This window comes from Megalops cyprinoides, chromosome 5 (genome assembly GCF_013368585.1).
Source record: "Megalops cyprinoides isolate fMegCyp1 chromosome 5, fMegCyp1.pri, whole genome shotgun sequence".
In the NCBI taxonomy this organism is placed as follows: domain Eukaryota; kingdom Metazoa; phylum Chordata; class Actinopteri; order Elopiformes; family Megalopidae; genus Megalops; species Megalops cyprinoides.
In genome coordinates this window covers 31668304-31690167 of record NC_050587.1, presented here as the reverse complement: position 1 = coordinate 31690167, position 21864 = coordinate 31668304, and the positions used below count along the sequence as shown (strand labels likewise).

The window sequence follows — 21864 nt, the reverse complement described above, 5'->3', positions numbered from 1 at the left end:
AGCCTTTAATTAGATGTTAATCAGAATTGTAGTCTGTTTCAGATGTCAGTCAATCATATTTCAAGTGCTGAGAAGGTGCACCATTTCTATAATGTGAAAACGTAATTTCCTCAGCCCACCGCATTGTTTTAATGAGCAAATTAACTGTTAATCTTCTGGGGAATTTGGCGAGATATAAGATGGTAAGATGTAGAGACTTGGGCTGTTTTTATGTGTGGAATGATGCCTTTTCTGTGATTCATGGTTATATGGAGGAAACACCCATCTGACATGTAAGCCACAACAAAGGTTTAATGAAAATGTGAGATTATATTATAAATAGTAAGGATTCTGTTCCAAATTCCATGCAATTGGCATTAATTATTGGTTTTATTTTTTCTGTGTTTGTCTATGACTCCTGAATCCTGCCCATCCTGTCCATATGTAAAGGCATGACTAGCTGTCATTAACATGTTAGCAGTTCCTATTAGAATATAATTTTGAATCAATCAACACGAACATCTGAAAGCTTTGCTGGCAATTAACGAATATTCATTTGATCAGGCAAGCATTTAGAGCGGTAGTGTTGTGTTGAGGTAGCAAGCGCAGCGAAGCACCACTTACCGTAAAATTGTTTACCACCAGGGGGCGATGTATACAAAAAAATGTCCATTTTTCAGGGCAGAAAAGCTGATTGTGGATTTTACCTGAACTCACTGAATAATGCTTTATCAGTAAAAATAAACGCTGAAAGATACATTTCAAGCTCACATTTTTTGAAGAGGAGTTAAAAATTACTTAATTGCATATTGCATAAATATATTCTTCACAATTTGGATAATATCGCATTCTGAAAGCGGCATTGATTTCACGTAAAAAGTGCCACATATTTTGGACATGGATATTACTTTAGGATTAAATATATCACCATGTATTGACATAGCAACACGGGGTGTCATGCCAAATAAATAACCATCTCCAGAAACAAACTCAGTGGCAAATCCATGCACCACTAATCCATTTTCTGATGCAGTCAGTCTCTCACACTACCCTCTCCGAGACACTGCTATGGCTCCACAGGTGGAGAGCAGCTCCACGGCAACAATCACAGCGCAGTCTGAGCAGAGGGTGGAACTGACAAGGGCACTGAACTCCCATAGGCTCCGTGCTTCTTCGTTTGGAGACCGAACACAACTGAATATTCACATCATTAATTCTGTTGATTGTGGAAGAACTCAAAACTCAAAGAAAGGATTCTAATATTCTATGTCTTGTTTCAGCCCTCAAGAATTACGTAGAGCCAAGATCAAGACAATACGCTGAGAACTTGATTGTACTTCTGTAACGGTTTTCCTCTTGGTACTAAATTTATTGTAATTCAGGCTTTTACTTAAAAATGTGCACCTAAAATAAGAAAAACGGTGAATGGGAAGAGGAATGTGCATGCAAATATAAATGTGAGGGACACGGAGTCATTCAAAGCCTAGTTATTGGTGAGTACAGATGTTTGGCACGCTTGTGGTGCCAGCATAGCTTTATTTGGAAAAAAAATTAGCAAAAGGAAGCCAGGCTCCATCTGATAAGACACAAAGGAAAGGAAGCATGGCTTCTCTGGAGCGCTTTTGCCATTTTTCCTTCAAGTCATGTATAGCACAATACACTTTACAGGAATAAACACACACAAAGAGAAACACACACACACATACACACACACACACACACACATCTACTTAGAGTCTGTGTCAGAGGCTGTCTCCTTGTGTGAATGTGAATGTGTTTGTGTGCAACTGGGGCACAGGCTACTTGGAGCTTTTGTCCCAACACCCAGATGCATTTTAAAGATTAATCAGACTGATAAATAAACAACAGCTTACCAGAGTTAATATGGATGCAGAACACTGCTGTGAGAGACTTCCCATGATCCTGCAGACTCAGAGGTATAACTACAGTTTACAAGTGCTGATTCTGGATCAGTGTCTCAACCTTTGACACAAAGGCCTCAGTTATAATTAGGGATAGTTTAGCTGATCCTGTGCCTCTTACTGCAGCAGAAAGTAGGATCAGAGCAGAGCCATGTAGCATACCAAAGAGCGTGGGTTCTTTGGTTGATCAGTGTAGCTCCCTAGATCAGTGCAGGGTCACTATTGGCTTATTGAGCTGCAATACTGTAACTCACAGAGGCATGCCACACCCTACTGTGGTTTTAACTGGAAACATTTGTCGGGTGTGGAGTCACCTCAGGACAATCAATTTCTTGTAAGACGGACTGAATCCCAGGTATGTGGACGAGATTGATTAACTGCTATGGCCTGCTCAAAAACATTATAGCTACTGTATAACTTGCTGTGTATAGTACGCACCTTCTCTGTGTCACTGACCTGTCATGGTTTGAAGTCGATACAACAGAATGCAACACATCTGAAAGTTAGGTTTGTCCAAAGCAGACCCGGAAGACTGACCCTTGTTGGTCACATGAATCTTGACCTTCACGTTTTACGTTTACTGATAAGTAGAGGATCAAAACTGTGATCCGGTAGGAATATTGCCACTGGTACATGCAATGGCCAAAAATGCTAATCCATGAGAAGGTGTCAGAGCAGTGAACAGTATACTGACATTTGGATTTCTCAGTACAGTTAAGAACTTGGAATAAACAGATGCGCAGAGAGTCCGAAATTCAAATAAGTTCCTGTATTCGTAAGAAAGGTTTTAATTATGAGCAAAACGTTTTACTCACCATGCGTTTTATGCTTCCCCTGAAGCAACTTGACAGCGCGGTGCATCTATTTTAGAGGTTACATAAACTCTCAAACTCCCTGGCGTCATTGGTTCAGCCCATGGTGTTTATACCGAACCAACAGATTCTGGCTGTGGTCCCGGGGGCGGCGGAAAGATATACCGCCAATCGCACCGAAGTTATGCATAGATCAAAAGGGGGCGTTCCATGCGTTGTGTACCTTAATTAATTTGCAAGGTGCTGCTGTAGGGGGGAGGGGGCGTACGCACGCCTTCGCTGCAGGTCCCCGAACCAACAGGCTCTGACAATGAGGAAATAAAGCAAACTCCTGCTTGTGCCCTATTAGGTCCGCGGGAGGAGCAACAACTTCTTGCAAAAGGAAGAAGTGCTGCGCGGAACAGCCAAGTTAAACTGTCCATTACTGAGCAACTAGTTCGATTTTCTGCACGGCTCAGAGATGCCAAATAAGAAGAAAAAACACAACCGACATGGAAAGTCAAAAGGGGTGAGTTTTCAGCTAAAACGAGCACTCGTCATTGCTGTGTAAGTTCTACATACTTAGAAGTACTGTAAATGCAACATCAGCCATCAGCATAAATGCGCAACAAAATGACTTGCGCCATTGGTTCGATGGTAAAAGTTACAGCTGGTATTGGTTTTTCTGGGATGCAGACGTTAGCTCTTACGGGGTCAGAGAATATTGATTTGTAATTTTAAGATCAAGTCGATACATTGCAGAGGTGGTCTTTCAAATGTATGTCATTAAATTTAATCCAATAATTATTGTTTCGTCCGTCCTTTAATGTGGGTTGGAAGTTGATGCTTAGCGCATCAGTCTATAATTAGGGGGAGGTTTGAGTACTATTCTAGGCACACAATTCCTTTCGATGTCTATCATCGGTTTTAGGTATTCATGTATTATGCCAGTAAAAGAACGCTAGTTAGCATACATCAAGAAGATGTGGTTACAATTAAAGTAACGAACGATAACGTTAAGCTTTAAAATAACTTAATTTAATTACTCTATTATTGTAAAGTTATATAGTGCATTTTATCTCTAAGTTTACATCGTCATGGTTTTATTTGTGAAGCAGAGCCTACTCTATCCACAATTGCGCAGTATTGTGTGTAGCAATATTACCGTCCATCCAAGAACACAAGAAGCCTCACGATTGCCAACGCAGCACACGGTTCTTAAATTAATTACTGGCATAAAGGCAACCTGCGTTGTGGTCAGGAATGTGGAAAGGCGTGGCCCCACACCCACCGCTTAGTCGAAGCGTTGGATATTGTTACTAATAATTGATGTCGTTTCTAAATATTAGTTGATGTCATTTCAGCTTTGACAAATGCACCAAAAGTCTTAGAAACGAATTATCAAGGAAAACTGGCAGGTGTTTTGAATAATTGGATAAGTAGAAGTGATTTACAAACCTATTGACGCTTAAGCCTGATAAGTAGAATGAATAATGGGCGTGCCTCAACAATTCCTGGCAGAGCATATTACTTTGGCGTGTTCCAATAACTCACCTGTGCTGTCATCTTTGAAGTTTTAACATTTATTGAAGTTATATTCAAATATCACCACATCACATTTACACACACAAGAAAAATACCTTTACATAACTTCGTGTTTAGACAGAGGTATTTTGTGAACGAGAATCTTGGACCTCGCGTTGCTGACTTGGTGTATCACTATGGTGATTCTTTGATGTATAGGCTTTATTTTGCAAGAGAAGGCGCTCATGAGGACCATGCTGGTGGTATCCAATAGCAAACGCCAAAATTAGAATCGAATCTCTAATCTTTAATTAAACTCGAATGGACCCCTTTCATATTGCGCAAGAACAGGGTCCAGGCTAACGTGTTTCATGTGTCCTCACTGACTTTCTGATCTATATGGCATTGTGCAGGTATAAATTATTCACAGGCCACAGGATAAATACCATTTGCTGAGTATTTAGTATTTTACTCAGAATAATAAGAATAAGGCCAGCAGACAGCAGACTGTCCATCTGTTTAAATGCCACATTCCATTGCAACAGGGCTCATGTTGTACATAACCACTCCAAATTTGTCAGCTTTTTCAGGCACATGGACCTATCACTGTTACTCAGAGCCAACTGACCAGCTGAAAGAAAAGAAGGATAAAATGCACAATCTGATTTACCTTTCTTGGAAATTTGCCTGAACTTTGGAGAATCTGAGCAAAATGGACAGAACCATACCAAAAAGCAATAGGCAAAACAATTACAGCTCAAGGATGAGTTCAATAAGGAAAATATCATGTAACGTTTGATAGGGGGTGAAGTACAGAGCTTCATGAAAAGTGTTCAATAGCCTCTGATGAAGGACTTCATTACCCATGAGTACTATTGCACAGTGTTTGCTGATTGAAATCACATGTTTTACAGGAACAGACAATGGAATGCATGTGTGTATGCAACAAGTATGTTTCTGTTAATTTCTTACACAATGTGCACTTGCCTCTGATTGTCTTATACATGTCACATATGGCATCTGGGCAACTTAGCTGAAGGTGCATACTTCTAGGCCCAGTCAATTCCCATGATACATTTGTCATATTGGTTGATTAGTTGTATACATTTACACCTATAATGCATTGCAAGAGAATATTCCTTGAATTAAAGACAAAAGTACAGTACTTAAAAATGTCTAGTGCTATTGTCCAGTACACTCACATGGAGTTTGTCAGCAGACAAAAGACTTCCCCTGCTGAGTGCTACTTGAATTTAAGATTTAGGAGGAGGAATTTAAAAATGCTTGTTATCTCCCTGTTTAAGTACCTGTTGCAGATACATAGGCTGCCATACCTTGTTCCCTGAGGGCAGCAGGCCAGCATGACTGTGACAAAGATTTCACAAATGCTTAAGTAGAATGACCATTGTGTCACACCTATTAGGTTGTGGACCCTCCTAGTGCAGCTTCTCAGAACTAGGACAGCTGTCAGAAGAGTTGATATCTTGGCAAATCTTAGTACACACAGGGGTCAATCTTAATTCAGGTCATGGATATATTTTACAGATTTGGAACCCCACACTATACAGCTTGCAGCTCTGTTACCGCACAAGTGGAACGTCTGTATAATCATGCCAGGCTAACTTTGACAAGAAAGGATATGCTTTCGCTATGTTAACATATTTCAAGCATTGCAAAGTGCTGAGCTTGGTAACTCAGTCATGCAGTGCTTCTTGTTGGCAAATGAGATGATCTTAAACAGAGAGCACCTTATAACTGCCAGCCTGCGGCATGTCTTGCAGTCGTCTCCCACGCTAGCCTGCATGCACTGCCCTCTTTGACAGGCATAAGAAAACACTGTAGGCGTGCCCTCCGAGAAAGACTAATAAATCAAAATGTGTTTCAAAAAAGCTGATCTGGCAGCTGTTTGATAGGATGAGGCATGCTTTATGAATTCTGGAGAGTCAACTAACCAGCGGGTGAAAAGGCTTTAAAACAGCTTATGCTGTTCTGATTCTATGCCAACAAAAAAGTCTTGTCCAAGTTGGATGGCATATGCACGTATATTCAAGCCTAAACCTGCACTGATTTCCAACGGACACAATCCCTACTTTTTCATTGGTTGAGAAAGTCTTTCATTAATGAGACAATTTGTTCAAATGGTTGCAGCTGGATGCCATCCTCATCGTTACAAATAACTCTTAAGTGCACTAGTATTTGTGGAGTTGGGTGTGTGTTATCATCAAGGCCATGGCAGGTATTACCACAAACGTGATCATTTGAATGAATACATGGATTTCCTTGGGAGAACCCGTGGAAGTTGCTTTTAACAAGCAGTGCTTTTCATGACTGTCAATTAAAATTACATTACCCAGTCAGATATTAGGTGAACGCCTCCAAATTAATAGAGCCAATGTGGTAGGGCCTGCAGACGCAAAATGTGGAGGTCCTTTAATTGAATGATTGCAATTCATAGTTAATTAATGCAAATCAAATCGTCCAAGTCCCTGACTGATGTGGTGAACCCTAAACGAAATTGGGAAGCTCTGGAGTGAGACTTTGGGCCTGTTTCAGTGGAGCCTGTTGTAATGGAGGTGCTCCTGTGCTGTCCAAGAGCACGTTGTGTGAGTAATTTTCATATAGTGTGATGTTACATAAAAAAAAAAATAAAAAAAAAACTCTGCAGGTGTTGGCAAGAAAGAAAGGCTTGGGGTGATGGTGAAGAAAACAGGTATTTTCATAGGTTTGACAGCGCAGGTGACAACATGCATGGAGTGCTATCAAAGGAGATAAAATAAGCAGTGTGCTAACTTTGACACATTCATCATTCCTTAAAGAGTGGTGTGAACTCATGGCCACTGTTAGCTTTTTAAAGTACTGGTACTGGAGGGTAGCAGTGTTTCTATTTGAGTACTTGAGTCATTGCATCACAGTAGTGTTTTATGAGATTAAATGCATTTTGCAGTTCTGTCAACTGAAAAGAACTTAAATCCTGAGGTGAAATCAGTTGACCAACCTGTAGCATGTCTTGCACTTTGTGTTGATGAGTGGTGAATTTAAATGAATGGGTGGTGAATGTTTTTGCCTGTGGTTGTGCCTGTTGTGCTGGTCTGCTGGAGTATGGGCACAGAGGCTGTCAAGGAATTTATAAGCAACCTATAATGTACAGTCATAAATTACTGTGACTGAACCACAAGCTGGGGTTTCCATGTAAATTTTACTGCAGCACAAAAATTCTTTACCTTTGTAAGCAGCAAAACAAACATGTTTTAAATCAACAAAAGTGTTCTTTTGTTGATGAGAAACCCCACAGTAATGGTCTTGATTAAAAGTTTGTTGTCCCGTAAATTCCTTTACCCTTCGGATGCCTGTTGTAATAAAAACACATCTGTTATAATATGTTAAAATATTGTCTCTCATTAATTGTCCAAGACATCAGCATGGGAAGTCTTTGTTCTCTGCCCAGGCAAGGAGGCAGTGTTGCTTTTGACTATTCATATTTCTTTGCATGGGAACAGCCTCTTCCAGTTGCTGTGTTTCATATTTGTTTTTGGAGGGTTGACTCAGCCAGAGCTCAGTTCCAGCGCACAACACCTAGGGGTTCCTGGAATTATGGGAAACTGCGAAGAGTACATTGTTCAAAGGAATAAAATATATTGTATGGATTGTGTACAATTGTACACATGAAACTGCCAATAATACATATACCCGTATTATGATATATTCACCATACACTTTGTGGTGTATAGTGGCATACTGTTGATTGCTTTTGACGTGGTTACATGGAAGACTTAGCGGTGCTGATAATGCTGCGGGATTGAAAGTCCCAGCCTTAGAGTTTGTGTGTTTGTCTCCTGTGTTACAGAAAGCAGCAGGCCCAGGCGCGGCCCCAGCTGGGAGTCAGAAGGGAGATGCCAGCACGGCGTCGGCCACAGCTGCCCCAGGGGCCACAGTAAGCATTCCTCTGCGTCAGAGCGCACTTTCACAGGTTCAGGGGTCACACTGACTTCAGGCGTAGACTCAGTCCACTGAGCAACCCAGGCCGTACTCAGTATATGTTAAGTGGCATTGCAGAAATAACTCTGCAAATCCGAGCTCTACCACCTGTAGTCATGGGTGAGTTGCTTCAGTCCGTGCTGACCTCACAGGTGCCGCGTGACGTGTGTGGGCCAATCGGAGGCAAGTACAAAGACAAGCAAGCTGCCCATTCTTTGGGCTGGCATAACCCCTCACAAAATGACAGCATGAGGTCAAACAAGCCCTAGCTGCTCAGTAGCACACTGCTCTTCAAGGGTCTCTACTTGCCTTTGTGATTGAAAGCCAACTAAGTAGCTCTTACTAAGCATATGAACAAATGGCCTGTTCTCTTCATTAAACTTACTCTAGGCTTGTGTCTGTGTGATCTTGAAGTACCACCAGCAAAGCCCATCAGCACAGTTAATGTCAGTGTTAAAAGCCAGCGCAGGGTATTTGCTTATGTTACCTGGGCTGGGTTCATTGGACTGGGAATGGAAACATTTTGTAGTCTCACAGTAGCATTGATGGGAGGTAAAGTACAGACCAAGAGATTATGGAAATATTTAAACTAAGTCTGGACTTCCTGTCCTGTCAGCACATCTGTTGTGCAATATTTTGGTCAACCTGTGTGAATACTTGCAGGAGCTGGGGATGTGAAAGCATGGCATGAGGGCTCTGAGTTTACTGAGTGGAGGCAAGGTGTAGACTAATCGCTGCCTTCTGTATATTGCATGTTCAGTGTGATCTTCCTCTGTGTGTCCAGACTTCCAAGACGCTAATGTGAGAGTTGCTATTGCCTTCAGTTTGTCTGTCTCAGTTTTGCTGTGGTCATGTCAGTTGCAAAGAAAATGTTGATCACACATGACTTGCATTTTGGCTGCGTCTTTCATGCAAGCATTTCAGAGAACTTCAAAGTGAGAAGTTTTCACTTCCAATACGTAAGCCCCCTTTTTTCTGCATAGCAACATAGCAGTCTATGACCTTTGACTGGGGCAATACTGTTCTACCCAACAAAGTAGCTTACCTGAATGGCTTTAGTGAATATTGGGTTGTGTAAATCGATGATGCCTCGGTAAAGTTAACTTAGGTACTTGCATCTACTAAGCAAATAATAATGATAATATTTACAACTGTTAACTGACCCATTTTAAGCAAAAAAAGACTCAGATTAGTGTCACCTCACAAAAGGTGGGCTCCCTATGTGGCATCCAGCCTGTCTGCATTGGTCAGTATGTGTGGCCAACTTGAATTTCATTGAAGTGTGAATTTTGCCACATTGTGTGAATATGATATCATGTTGCTTTTCAGTTCCAATGAGATAGTCTTTCATTCTCACGTCCCACTTTCCACACTTACTCTGTCGTACTCAGGGCATTTTTTAAATTCCCTTAATCCAAATTCTGTCAGACAGGAAGTGTGAGAAGTGGGTGTGTCTGATTAGAATCTTGTGATCTGAATCGCAAGATGTGTGCTGTTGAATCACAATCCGAGTAACATTTGTGAAGATGCATTTGGTCATAATTTGTGAAGATAAATTTGGATGCAGAAGGATTGGTTCAGCACCCCTTTACTACATTCTGTTTTGTAGCCATATTTCTGAATTTTGCTCCAGTCTGTCATGGTTACTCTGTGTTTGCAAACCAAAGATGCACAACACATTTATCGCAGAGCAAATTTATTTACAGTATAGATCCCACACTGTCTGGCTGCATGGATCCAGGCTTGCAATGAATAACCAGGCCATATTGTTTTGGTACATGTTATTCAGAGGAGATAGTTGCTTTTTAACTGTAAGATTGTCCCCTGCTTACCAGCAGCTTTTTCCAGTGGCTTCGTAGTGTTTCATTTCCGTTCAAGTATGTAGCATGACTTTGCTAATCTTCTCCCCTGATTAGTCTCATTTGTTGTATGTTGCAGTAAAATATTTTAACCTCACACATTGTGCTGGGTTACATTTAAAAAGGAAGTTGTATATTTATATATCTTCTGAAAACTCTTCATGTTTTGTCTTTGGGAAACTATAATGAAATAATAGTGTGTTGAATATGAAGGAGACTTATCAATATACAGTACATTTGCTTTTGGGTATTTCGCCCTCTAGTGTGGAAGAGTGGTATGGCTGTTTGCCAGTGTCCCTTGCGGAGGCTCTTGAACTTCTGAGTCTGTGTAATATGATCTCTGAAAAAGGAAACCAACAAACAATACATCCATCACAAATGCATGCGGTCTATTTACAAGCAACCAGAAATGACATAACATATTTTACATGTTACATTTTCCCTGTTTCCATCTGGTTCTATCGAGAATAAACTGGCACGATCCAAACACAGTTTACAAGAAAGCGAAAGGGTGTTGCCAGGAGAAAAGCAAGAAGGCTAATGTCAGCCAGTGAACAGAAGCGGGGGGGGGGGGGGGGGGTTCTGGGCCTCATTTCAAACTCCAATGAGAAATAACCTTCAGCGATATTCTTGTGGGTGCATGCCTGGTTCTTAGGCTGACACAGTCTACCACCCAGACTGGATTGATTTTAACAATGCTTTAAGAATGAAATCGTTATGCCCAACCAGTAGATCAATAGTCGTTCTTCCTGTATTTCCTGTATCCTGGCCTCTTGCTACAGGGGACACCGCTGGGCGATGACGGCCACTTCATGCCTGTGTCATTGTGATTTCAGCTGGTCTGGACAGAACTGTACCATTATGAACTATTACTGAACTATATGATTGTGTTTTCAGTTGTACGTATAGTATTACACATTTTGAGTGGAAGTTTTCATTTTAACTTGTGTCCTTTCTCACTGTTCACAAACCACGAAATAAAAACGAATCTCTACATTGATAGAACCCTTGTTAAAATAATACACCTGAAATGTGACTGCCAATGAAAGTACTGCTGACTGAAGCACAGGATTTTTTGAAATTTTAATTTTGTGTGGCTGGGAGCTGTGAATTCAGCTGTCAGGCGAACATATTCAAGCAAGAAACTGCTTACTGCAAATAACAAGCAATGTGTGATGGATCCAAATCTCTCATTTTGTCTGGACCATTCCATATATGTTGTTCACAATGAAAAAGACACAATTTATATATCACAATGTCATCTGTGGACGACAATATAAGCTCTCAACAACACGCCTTCATACAGATATTTCTCTGAATTTGTACACCCTGTGGTAGAAATGGCAGCACATGGAACTAAATTTAATGTTTCCAAATGTTGGCATAAAATGGATTTTGGGCAGTAATATTAGAAAGCTTTTTTCAGTACTTAGCTGCCTCTAGGCATTGCTGCTATGTATCACATTGTGTCAGCAACAGCAGTTGTATCTCTGTACAGTATATCATTAAATATGGATTTGCTGTGCAGTAAAATGCCTTTACAAGAAATGCAGTTTGCCTTCAAATTTGATTTCTTTGTTGCAGCTGTATTAGATGGTTTCAATTTTAGCAAATTGTTGTAGCTATATTAGATCAGAGAGTTTTTTTTCCATTATTCATTCATCATTAGAGCTCTATATCTCTGGACTTCATCTCCCATAAGCCCCAGTGCACAGTTTTACCCACTGTTCAGATCCTTTGCCACTGTGCAGCTGTAAAGGGGGCCATTTTGTTTCTTAAAGTGTTTGTGAAACACTTGGTTACTTTCCTCAGACTTCATTTCCAGGGAATTGATTTGAAAGATTTCAAACCCCAGTTACATCTACTTGCTAAATAATTATTGTGAGGAAAAGTAGTAATACAATATAAAAGTCATAGGTATTGTCTGACGTTTTGGCATTTGTTTAGATACTCACAGGCTAAAAAAAAAAAAAAATCACACGTGAAGACACCAAATTAATAAAGCTGTCTTGAGCACGACCGCCGTGTCTGAATGACAGTCTGTTCGCAAAAACAGCGTAAGCAATACGAGAGGGCGGCAGTCCAGCCCTGCCGCTCCACCAGATGGCAACGGTTGGGCAATGCCTCCCGGTCCTGTGACCGAGGTGGTGAGTGGGACAGATGAATGACAGGGGTGCCTAAAAATAACTGGGCCCTCGATTTTTCAGGACGGGTCGAGTGACATGGGGGAAACGCAGAGTGCCCCGGTTGGGATCCGACCTGGCGTGGCCTGCCGTTCCCAGCGGGATTCACACGGGAGAGCGCCTGCTGGACTCAGCAGTCACATTCTTGGATCCTATGGGAGCCCCTGCCTCTCGCTGCGGTGCCCCTGCGGAGGAGCACTGACCCTGGGTCACTGCCCCCTTTTTCCCCAGGCGCAGTCAAAATTAGGATCGGGTCTTTGTAAGCTGATCTTTGCTCAGTTGATGTGGGGGCAGAAAAAAAATACCTGAAGAAAATAGAATGTGTTCTCTCCTGGCCACATGTTGCTTGTGTTCCTTTGGTTACACCAGCAACAGTCTGGGTTCTGATCCAAAGGCCCTCGGGGCCTAATATGCAATCCTCTCATGGTGAAGACAAGGACAGGATGTCCTCTAGTCAGATATTATTAGGGATTACATTGAATATGAGCTGACATTCCATGTCAAATCTAAGGAAATCATGGAACAAGAGTCTTTGTCCATTAAAACTAGAGTGCTGAAATTTATGGAATACCTTTCAGTAACTGATAAAAGGTTCCAAGGTCTGCTGTCTGGCCCTGTCTATATATGGTTCATGCATTCTCTGGACCTGTCTCTCGCCCAGAGTGTGGTTATTCTGTATGCCTTGAGGCTTCCATATGCAAGGTTCTGCTCAGAGTCACAGGGAATCTCAAGAGGATGAAGTGAACTCCTGAAATGAGTGGATAGATTGATGGATTGATGGCTTATCTCACAGCGAATGACACAGTAATGCCTGATCTGTCTTTGCAGTGGACTTTACCACAGAGGGACATATCACACTTTAATTCAATGCTGCTATATATCATACAAACGCACACACACACCCCAAAGTTCAAATCATAGTCGCCAGAGCCTTGCTACAGCTGTTGCCTTTGCTATTTTGTGTGCTATATTCAATAGTGCTGAAGAGTGTAATATGGGAGCAAAATTTAATTGAATTGGTGGAGTAAGCAGAAGGGCCTTATATGAATTATTTTAAAACCAGCAGCCAACATTTGTACAGCTGCTGTAGTTTCGCGGGATAAAAATAGAATGCAGACACATGACTAAATAATCAAAATTAAGTATGCAGTGCTGTAAAATTTATCCACAAGGGGGAGCTCTTTACATCTACAGTCCAGTGGGTGGGGTCATCATTGTTCATCTGCCTTTAATTTTCAGTATCTTACTCCACACCCCCCTGCAGTTTCAAAACGGCAGTACTGTATGCGCCGTACAAATGCCCTTATGCTTGTTTTTACATCTGCTGTGTGGCACGGTATTTTTGAGAGTTTAATCTGGCACCATCGTAATAAGACACAATTATATTATGTTTTTAATCATTAAAAAAATCTCTTGACTGGTTTAGCGTGATCATTGGCACAGCATTACAGTATGCTGGGAAGAGGAGAAGGAGGAGAGGAGGTGATAAGCACTGTGGAGAAGATGCAGGGCAGAGGCACACAGCTAGTTAGACAGGCTAGGTGAGCTCCCAGCTGTTCTCCTGAGTCTGTTTATGAGAGTTTGAGCCCGTGAGAGCTGCCAGGCTTCATTCCACTGATTGGGAGGGGGATGGGGGGGGGGTGTGGGGTGAGAGAGTGTACTTGGGCTGTGGCCTTGTCGGACGGAGGTGTTGACCTGAGGGTTTGGGCCCTACTGCAGGCTATAGGGGTGGCAGTGTAGCATAGTGGTGAGGAGCAGGGTTTGTAACTGATGGGTTGCTGGTTCGATTCCCTGCCGGGGTACTGCTGTTGTACCCTTGGGCAAGGTACTTAACCCACAATTGCCTCAGTAAATATCCAGCTGTATAAATGGGTAAAACTGTGCAAGTCACTATGGATAAGAGCATCTGCTAAATGACAGTAATGTAATAATGTAATGTACAGTGTATGCGCACTAGTGGCAGTGTGGGATCTTAGTGATTCAGAAAACCAAGGGTGACAGTGCTGGTTTGGCCTCTCCTGGGGCAGATATATCTCTTCCTGTCTTGTTACTTTAGGTATGTGTGTTGGGTCTTTTGTTGCCTCAGGCAGTGAATGGAAGGGGATTCAACTGCGACCAGAAATGGTTGTTTAGACGACGTTGACTAGACTCTGGTCCCCAGAGGCCTGCATTCTTGTACAGTAACCATCTTTAAACTGCTAACATTCCCAGAAAAGAGGATGGAAGTCTGTACTAACGAGACAATGATTCATTGAATCGGATGATTAGCTTCTGGCAAGAACACAAGCCTGCACTCACTGCAGCCCTTCAGGGCCAGGGTTGGCTGACCTTGGTGCACATGTACCAAGCTGTAGCTCATCTGGGAACAGTGAAATGCAAGATTATTACAACGGCATGTGGGTCTGATGCAGGTGTTGAAATAAGACAGTGTTCCCTGAACAATATAGAAAATTGTGTCTATTATCAATGAAAATCAATAATGGCAATGATGTGTAAGGTACATGTGGTAAGGTGGTGTTTTTGTTCAAAGCCTGAATTGCTTTACTATTTAGCTGCATAAGAGAACAAAATGTAGAAATATACCCTGGATTAGGGTTGCTGCAAAGCAAATAATATAAATGTATATAATTAATAGAAAGGGCACAGTAAAATCTGGAACTGGAAAAATGAGTGTCTGGTTTGGCTGAATGGTGGCACTTCCTTCTGCTGAATGACCTCCTCTATTCCTGCTGTGATTGCTAGTGCAATATCAAAATCAGGCTGCTAGTGCAATATCAAAATCAGGCTGCTAAATTTAGGCCTCATGGCAAATCAACCCACCCCTAATTTATAGTCCCTGAGTGAAGTGGGTCCATTCGGTGTGTGATGTTGGCACGTCGTTTTTTTTTCCATCCATCTGTCTGTCTAATTATAAACATCCAGGCCTCTTATCTGTTTACGTATTCTAGGCACTGTACACTGGAGGCATTTTTCACTGCCCGGTTCACTCCATCTCAGGTTGCAGGTGTCATTCAAGCTCTTTCTCAATCTCAGTCATGTGAAGGCGCTCGCGCTCTCTCGCTCTCTCGCATCGGTAACCATCGGTAATGTTGCACGCCAGCCCATGACACTGTTCCGAGATCGCGCAAGTTAAGCGTCTAATGTGCGGTTTGAGTTACCCAGGAGGGAACGTTCAGCCAGAGTTAATGGCGTCGCTCGCGTTCCCTTAAGAAATCAACAGATACTTACCCCGCGGTTACCCCAAGGTTTATAACCTGAGCGGTGTTTGATGTCTGGCTTGACCCTTGAAACGCAGCGCCAAGCTGGCAGTGGGTGTGCTGTCGTTTCCAAGCCGCACCTGTGGTGCCTTCCCTGGATCCCAGCCTGTGACTTTGACCAAGGGCCTCCATGCCTATCCACAGAGAGTGTGCCCTATAGGCGAGGCCCTCTGTAACACAGCCCACCTGGAACACTTTATCTCAGTGACTCATGCAGTGATGGCTTCATTTATTAAGTGCCCAAAAAGTAATGTCCCAGAGGTGCAGTGCAGAAGTGTTTTGCAGTAATAATTGATTCAATGTTTGCTAGTGCTTGTACTTCATGCAGAAACAATAAACCTTGGATGTCTCTTTTCAGTGTTTAGTGGCAATTGCATTTTAAGCTTTTGTTTATTTAGAATGTTGAGTGTTTTTAAAAGTTATGTCTTGTTTTACATTTTAAAAGGCTTTTCATTCATTTTAAAGCTAGCCATACAAATTGCTCTCTCATTTTAAATCTGAGAGAGGTAAAAATGAATGAACTTTCTGTAATACTAGCGTCATGAAAACCTCTTGTGAGGATTGCATAGGTTCCTTAGTGTAGCGTTTTTTCCTTAGGGGGGTAACATCTTTATTCTGTAGCACACTGTGAAGTTAACTGTCCATGTGATAGCTCTGTGGAAGGTCATTTGGAGAAAACAGTGCCGCGCGCCTCTCTTGGCGGCGAGCTCTCTGAGCCTGCTCCCCCCGTCCTCACTGCTGAAATGCTCTGCTGAACTTAACTACACTTGGCAAGCCTTGGAAAAAAGCCTGGATGTCAAGCCCTTCCCTCCAGACACATGATTCGACTCATTTTTATTGCTTGCACAACTTATCTCTGCCTGTATATTGGTGTTTTTGTGCGTGTGAGGCATGTTCTCGTCAACCGGTGAGACAAGAGTTCCCTTTTTAGCCGTCCCTCTCGGAGCTTTCTCAGTGGCTGGCTCCCTGGTTGGCTCCACCCCTCTGATTAGTATTCCCCGTCCCTCCCTCTGCCGTGGGTTGGGAGCATGCTGCAGCTCAGAGCATAGGCAGAGTCGGTGTTAGAGAACCAGAAAGCCAGCAGCCATGGGGCAGCTTCTCAGCTGGATCAGAGGCCCCAGGGAGACTCAGACCATTCAGGATGTGGCGGTGGAGCAACAGGTGAGAAGCGGAAGTGCGGCGTGGTCAGCAGGGGGGGGCTCTGTCCCCCTGTCATTTTTGTCTTTGATCTATGTAAAGATTTCATTTGTTGTCTATCAGAGGCGGAGTGGCTATTCACAGTGATCATGGGAATCCTTGTCTGGGGCGAGAGTGCGCTTTTGGCAGAAGTTCAAGTCTAACTCCAAGAGGGGGTGGGTGGGCGATGGAATGTGAAAAGCCAGGAAGTCTGGGAGTGGAAATCTGCCCCTGCTGCTAGTCAGGTCAATGGCTGTGGTGACAAGGGTTGCAGGGCTTTGATCACTTTCGGCCCAGCAGGATCTGCGTCCATCGGTTGACCTGTCTGTCTGTCTGTCCTTCTGCGAGGGCTTTCACTTTTCGAAGGGGACTTTGTTGTTGTTTGGTGCACGCTGTCCCTCTCCATATTGGGCTGCGCAATGTTCTCTGGGCTGCATACTTTACATGCTGATAGTGCTACCTTGTCTCTGTTTAGCATCATGTGTTGCAGTCATCAGACAGGACAGGAAAGAGCCAGGGGAAGGACATTCGTGTGGCACAACATTTATTGTGCGAAAGATGAGATCTGAGCAACGGTGTGTGCAGTGTTGATTAGCTACACCCTCACACTTCCTGACAGGATACTATCTCACAAGGTTTTAGGACATTGTTTTGGTCAGACTTTCCAATCAGAGATTAACAAATCTGTCAACAATTCAAGGTTGAGTAGTAAAGCTTATTTAGTTGAACTATTTGTTATAAAGTCATTGACATTGTAATGGATTTGACACTGAAAAGTTACCTTGGCAACACCGTTACCTTGGTGGGACCAGTAGAGCGAGGCCTTTGGGATGTTCTGTGAGGTATGTGATCTGAAGTGTCCCTATCTCAGTAGAAAAGCAAGTTTTCTTGCTGTCGGTGACAGGTGTCAGATTTTTGTCTTTAGGGCTCAAACCGATAACAGGTCCAATATAAACAAATGGCTCGGTGTCTCACGGGCAGGTTATATAAAATGAAATTATGGAAGTCTTTCAAAAACTCATTTTGGGAGTTACTTCTGAGCTGTTTATTTTTTGAGTTCAGAAATATGTTTTTAATATGTCTGTTATTTCTTTTCAGAGCAATCATTTTAGATATTAATTGGGCCAGGTTTTTCATCACTTAGTTAATGTCATTGCATCATTGCTCCAAAGCTTCATGTTCCCTCATCAGTAACATGTTCCAGTTTAACTGCAGAGGGGTAAAAATACAGCACATTTTGTGTTACAATGAGTGTAGGGCTCATTGTAGCTCATTGTAGCTCAAAAGGGTTTTTTTTTTTGCATAGTCTAATTAATTAAAAAAGCCAGAGCACAAATATATTCATTTTTAAAGGTCGTTATTGTGTTTCAGTTGCTTCACTTTGTGTAATCCTAGGATACACCTGAAGAACAGTGATTCATGTTTTCTCAGCACGTGATTCAGTGGGATTTGCGGAGTAAACTAACTGAGTGGAATGTACATTGTTCCGGACAACAGCATGCATGGTGCGGAGACCCCAGTCCTTAAGAGGAAATGAGATGGGTAGTGAGCTGCAGAGACAGGAGGAGACGATCAGAGGAAGAGCACTGGATTTCACACTGCGTGTGCCCCAGGACAATAACTGTACCGCCTGCCAGGCAAAGGGTGTTGTCAGTGTATGTATTTCTTCTGTGGAGGTGCATAACTTTCTCAAGACAAGATGAGACAAAGTTGACGTGGCGTGGATAAAATCGGTTTCAGTGCACCCGTCATTTGCATGTAGCAGACTTGTTTTGGGTGTCACATGTTGGCATCTTTGTGCCCTGATGTCACTTTGCCCTCTGCGGTGCCAGAGCACAGTGTTCCAGGGATATCTGGTGCTGAGGTGAGAGGTTAATAAGAGTTCGGGAGCTACAGCAGGCCTTTGTTTTGCGGTTTTGCACCCATGAATCTTGCCCGCAGAGACGGGACATGAGAGTTCCGCCACTGATCTGTCAGATTTGATCATGATCGGATTTAACTGTGCGTTGGCTGAGCCAGGAATTAGAGGAACGCCTGTCTTTAGAGACTGACTGGAATCTCAGGGCAGTGACTTTGTGTGCGCGTGTGTGTGTGTGCCTGAGCATGTGGTTGTGTGTGTGTGCGCGCGCCTGCATGTGTGTGTAAAATTGACAGCGAGCGCCTGTTGAACTGCTATCACCTCACATTCCTATAATGTGCAAAGAAGCTGTAGTGACATTGAGATTCTCTGTGTATTTTTGGAATGGTAATAAATTACAATGTCTCTGAGTCTTGTTTCAGATGTCCATGGGGTGGATGCCTTCACAGAAACGTCCTATAGGACAGGTGAATGTACTGTAGGGTTAGGGTAACTGAGAGTACTCAATTTCAGTCGTTCTGTGGACTGTTTTGTAAGTCGAAAAAAGCAATCCATACCACATATGCAGAAGCAAAATAACCAGCCCCAGTCGTTCTGTCTGCTGGCTTGCGTAGCTAGTTTTTTCACGAGGGAAGTTTATCTGCTGTATGTGGTATAGCATCCGATGATTCAACACGCTTATGCAGTGCAATTTATTAAGAAAAAAATCCCGAAAGTGAAAGAGAGTTTGAGCATGAGATGGCAGATAAGGGATTTTGGCATAGGTGATCTAGAATTTGCTGCATTTTCATGGCCTCTTGTTGTTGTTTTGTTTTCTGTGTGGCAGCGTTTATGAAAAATTACCCTGGTTAAACCTTTCTCAGGTGACCTGAGCAGGGGCCAGCTAATGTGTCAGTCACGTGTAGCTGAAGGCCCCTGTTCACATTTGTGCTTTTGACTTTTGACTTTTCAGTGGTCTTCTCAAACATATCTATTATTGCCCCTCTGCTCGCTATAGTTTTAGAGACATTTGTTTTCTTCAGTTGGATCTGTATTAGTTAGGATTCAGTACAGCATGTCTCACATCCATGTAGATAGATAGTGTCCCCAAGCACTTACCTTGAATCAGTTTTAGTTTTCTTTTGAATAACAGACTCGGGAGGGGGGGGGGGGGGGGGGATTATGGCTGGGCTGGCTGATTCTGAATCAGTACTTGGAAGCCTCTGGAGCAGAACCAGTGTGGTGGTGATGAGAGGGTGTGAGGATCTTGCCCAGTGGAGTCATTCCCGAGGTAGTGTGACCCCTCTCTGATCCCGTTGTTGGATATGGAAGAAACACTGCATCCAAGACATGTTTTAATAAACATTTAACACAATGAAAAAATGGTTCAGTGACTTGCAGCACTATTGTCAGTCACTAGTGACTGATGGTATGGTATTACACTTCGCTTCCCTTGTCAAGTGAGGTTGAACAAGTTAACTTGTGGTAGGGCCTGAATAGTAGGGCTTGAATAATATGCTCACACTCACTGGTCTGGGAGTGTTGTTAGCCTGGTCTGACACTGCTCATTCAACTTGAATGGATACACTACTGTTCTTTTGTGCTAGAAGTTGCTCTGGATAAGAGTGTCTGCTAAATGAATGTAACGTAATATATGACATACAGCCATATTCAGGAATATGTATCGATTACATATACATAGGAAAGGGGTTTAAGTATAAAGTCAGTATGTTTCATGCTGAAAGGCCTGGATTGCCTAAGGGTGTTGGAATTTTTTTGTGCAGTTGGGACCTCAAGGGTGGAGGGTAGTTAGTCACTTGATCTTTAATTGAATACATCCCAGTGACAGATGGAGATAAGTAGCGGTGGTGTCTGAGCAAGTCTATTGTATTTGGTCATTTGTTATCATTTTCTTAATGGCTATGATTCAGTTTCATTGACAACACTGATAACACACCCACTCTCGAGTTCTTTTCATTAGTAGTGCTGTTTATTCATGAACTTTAAGCACTACTCAGACCAGATCACAAGATGAATAGTTATCTGCAATTTATAAATGAAAGATTGAGGTCATTCAAGCAAATTGTAATCTGTCTGTTTATGGCAGAGAAAAAAACAAGATATTCATAAAAATATAGTTCAGAGAGCAAATACATATTTGCAGTGGAGAGTAATAAAAGTAAAATTCGTATTGTAAAACACACACATATTTTAAAAGCCACATGACATCAAGGAGCAAAATGTAATTGCAAAAGATATTATTGTAATTGTAATTGCAAAAGATATTGTTGTAATCCAAGAAGGAAAATTAGGAGGGGTCAGGTGCACTACAAGTAGGGATAAGGGTTTTTCCTTCACAGATATAATTAATTTGTTGAGAGTTTCATGAGGAAAGAGATAACAGATTTGCATGAAATTAGATCAGATACCCAGGGCATATTAGAAGCACAGGAAATATATCATACCCTGATGGATATATACCCAAGAATGGATCAGTCAGTTCAGACGCTTGTTCCAGGTGCAGACTGAGACCTGTGACCTGGGTTTAAGCCTAGCTATGTTGTCTGCTGACAATGCCCAGAGGCAGAACAAATTGGCTTCTTTCTGCGGGGCAGTGGCGTTTTTAGGTCCGATCATAGCCCCGAATATTTTAAGCCTAGCCTCAAATATTTTTGCCCTGAAAAAGGAGGTGTTTATAGCAAAACAACAGACAGACTGTGTAACAGAGCAGAACTTGACTTGCAGCGTCCGAAGGTGTGATATTTATTTATTATAAAGGTAGATATAATCTCCCAAACCTACCAATGCCGATCTCCCTTCAAAAAAAAAAAAAAAAGACAAGCCCCAAACTTGACTTAGCCCCTGATCTTTTCAGTAGCTAGAAACGCCCTTGCTGTGGGGTAAGGGTGTGTATTTTAGCCCATGTTCCCTCGCTGTTCCCCTCATGGCTCATGGTGCCTATGAGTTGCACAGAAGCTGCCAAGCAGATATACCTGTCCTGCATTCAATTCTGCATTTGTTTCCTGGTGCATTGTGGGACTTGTAGTATGAAAAAAAATAGTCATGGTTAGCGAGCATGTGTATCTGAGAATTACATTTGCTGTGCTCTGTGCTCCTGTATCAGTGCAGGAGTTTTCAGGGTGAGATGAGTCTAATGTACAATTGGCAGTAAAAAAAAGATGTGAAAAGGAGGAAATGTATTAAAGGTAGTTCTGAAGTAATTAAGTTAGAAATTATTTAAATAGGACAGTACTTTGGCAATATACAAGAAAAAGGTTGCACAGATCCTGGAAACTACAGGCCAGATATACATATTTTGACTGTTGAATTTTGTAAAATTGTATGTGTATTGTATGTAAAA

The 21864-nt window shown here is 42.3% G+C and overlaps 1 protein-coding gene across 17 annotated transcripts in view; it reads left to right on the top strand.

Moving 5' to 3' along the window:
- The first annotated feature begins 2948 nt into the window (after nucleotides 1–2948).
- The window catches only part of cast (calpastatin), a 53925-nt gene continuing 35009 nt past the window's right edge, over nucleotides 2949–21864 (top strand). For 3 of the 17 annotated variants that reach the window (XM_036528426.1, XM_036528416.1, XM_036528417.1), the window contains exons 1-2: nucleotides 2950–3221; nucleotides 8061–8147. In XM_036528426.1, coding sequence (XP_036384319.1) covers nucleotides 3174–3221; nucleotides 8061–8147 — 135 coding nt within the window. In that variant the 5' untranslated portion in view covers nucleotides 2950–3173. Of the gene's footprint in view, nucleotides 3222–8060; nucleotides 8148–16525; nucleotides 16652–21864 lie in introns of those variants that run through there. The other 14 variants (XM_036528432.1, XM_036528431.1, XM_036528428.1 and 11 more) reach the window with 8 other exon arrangements.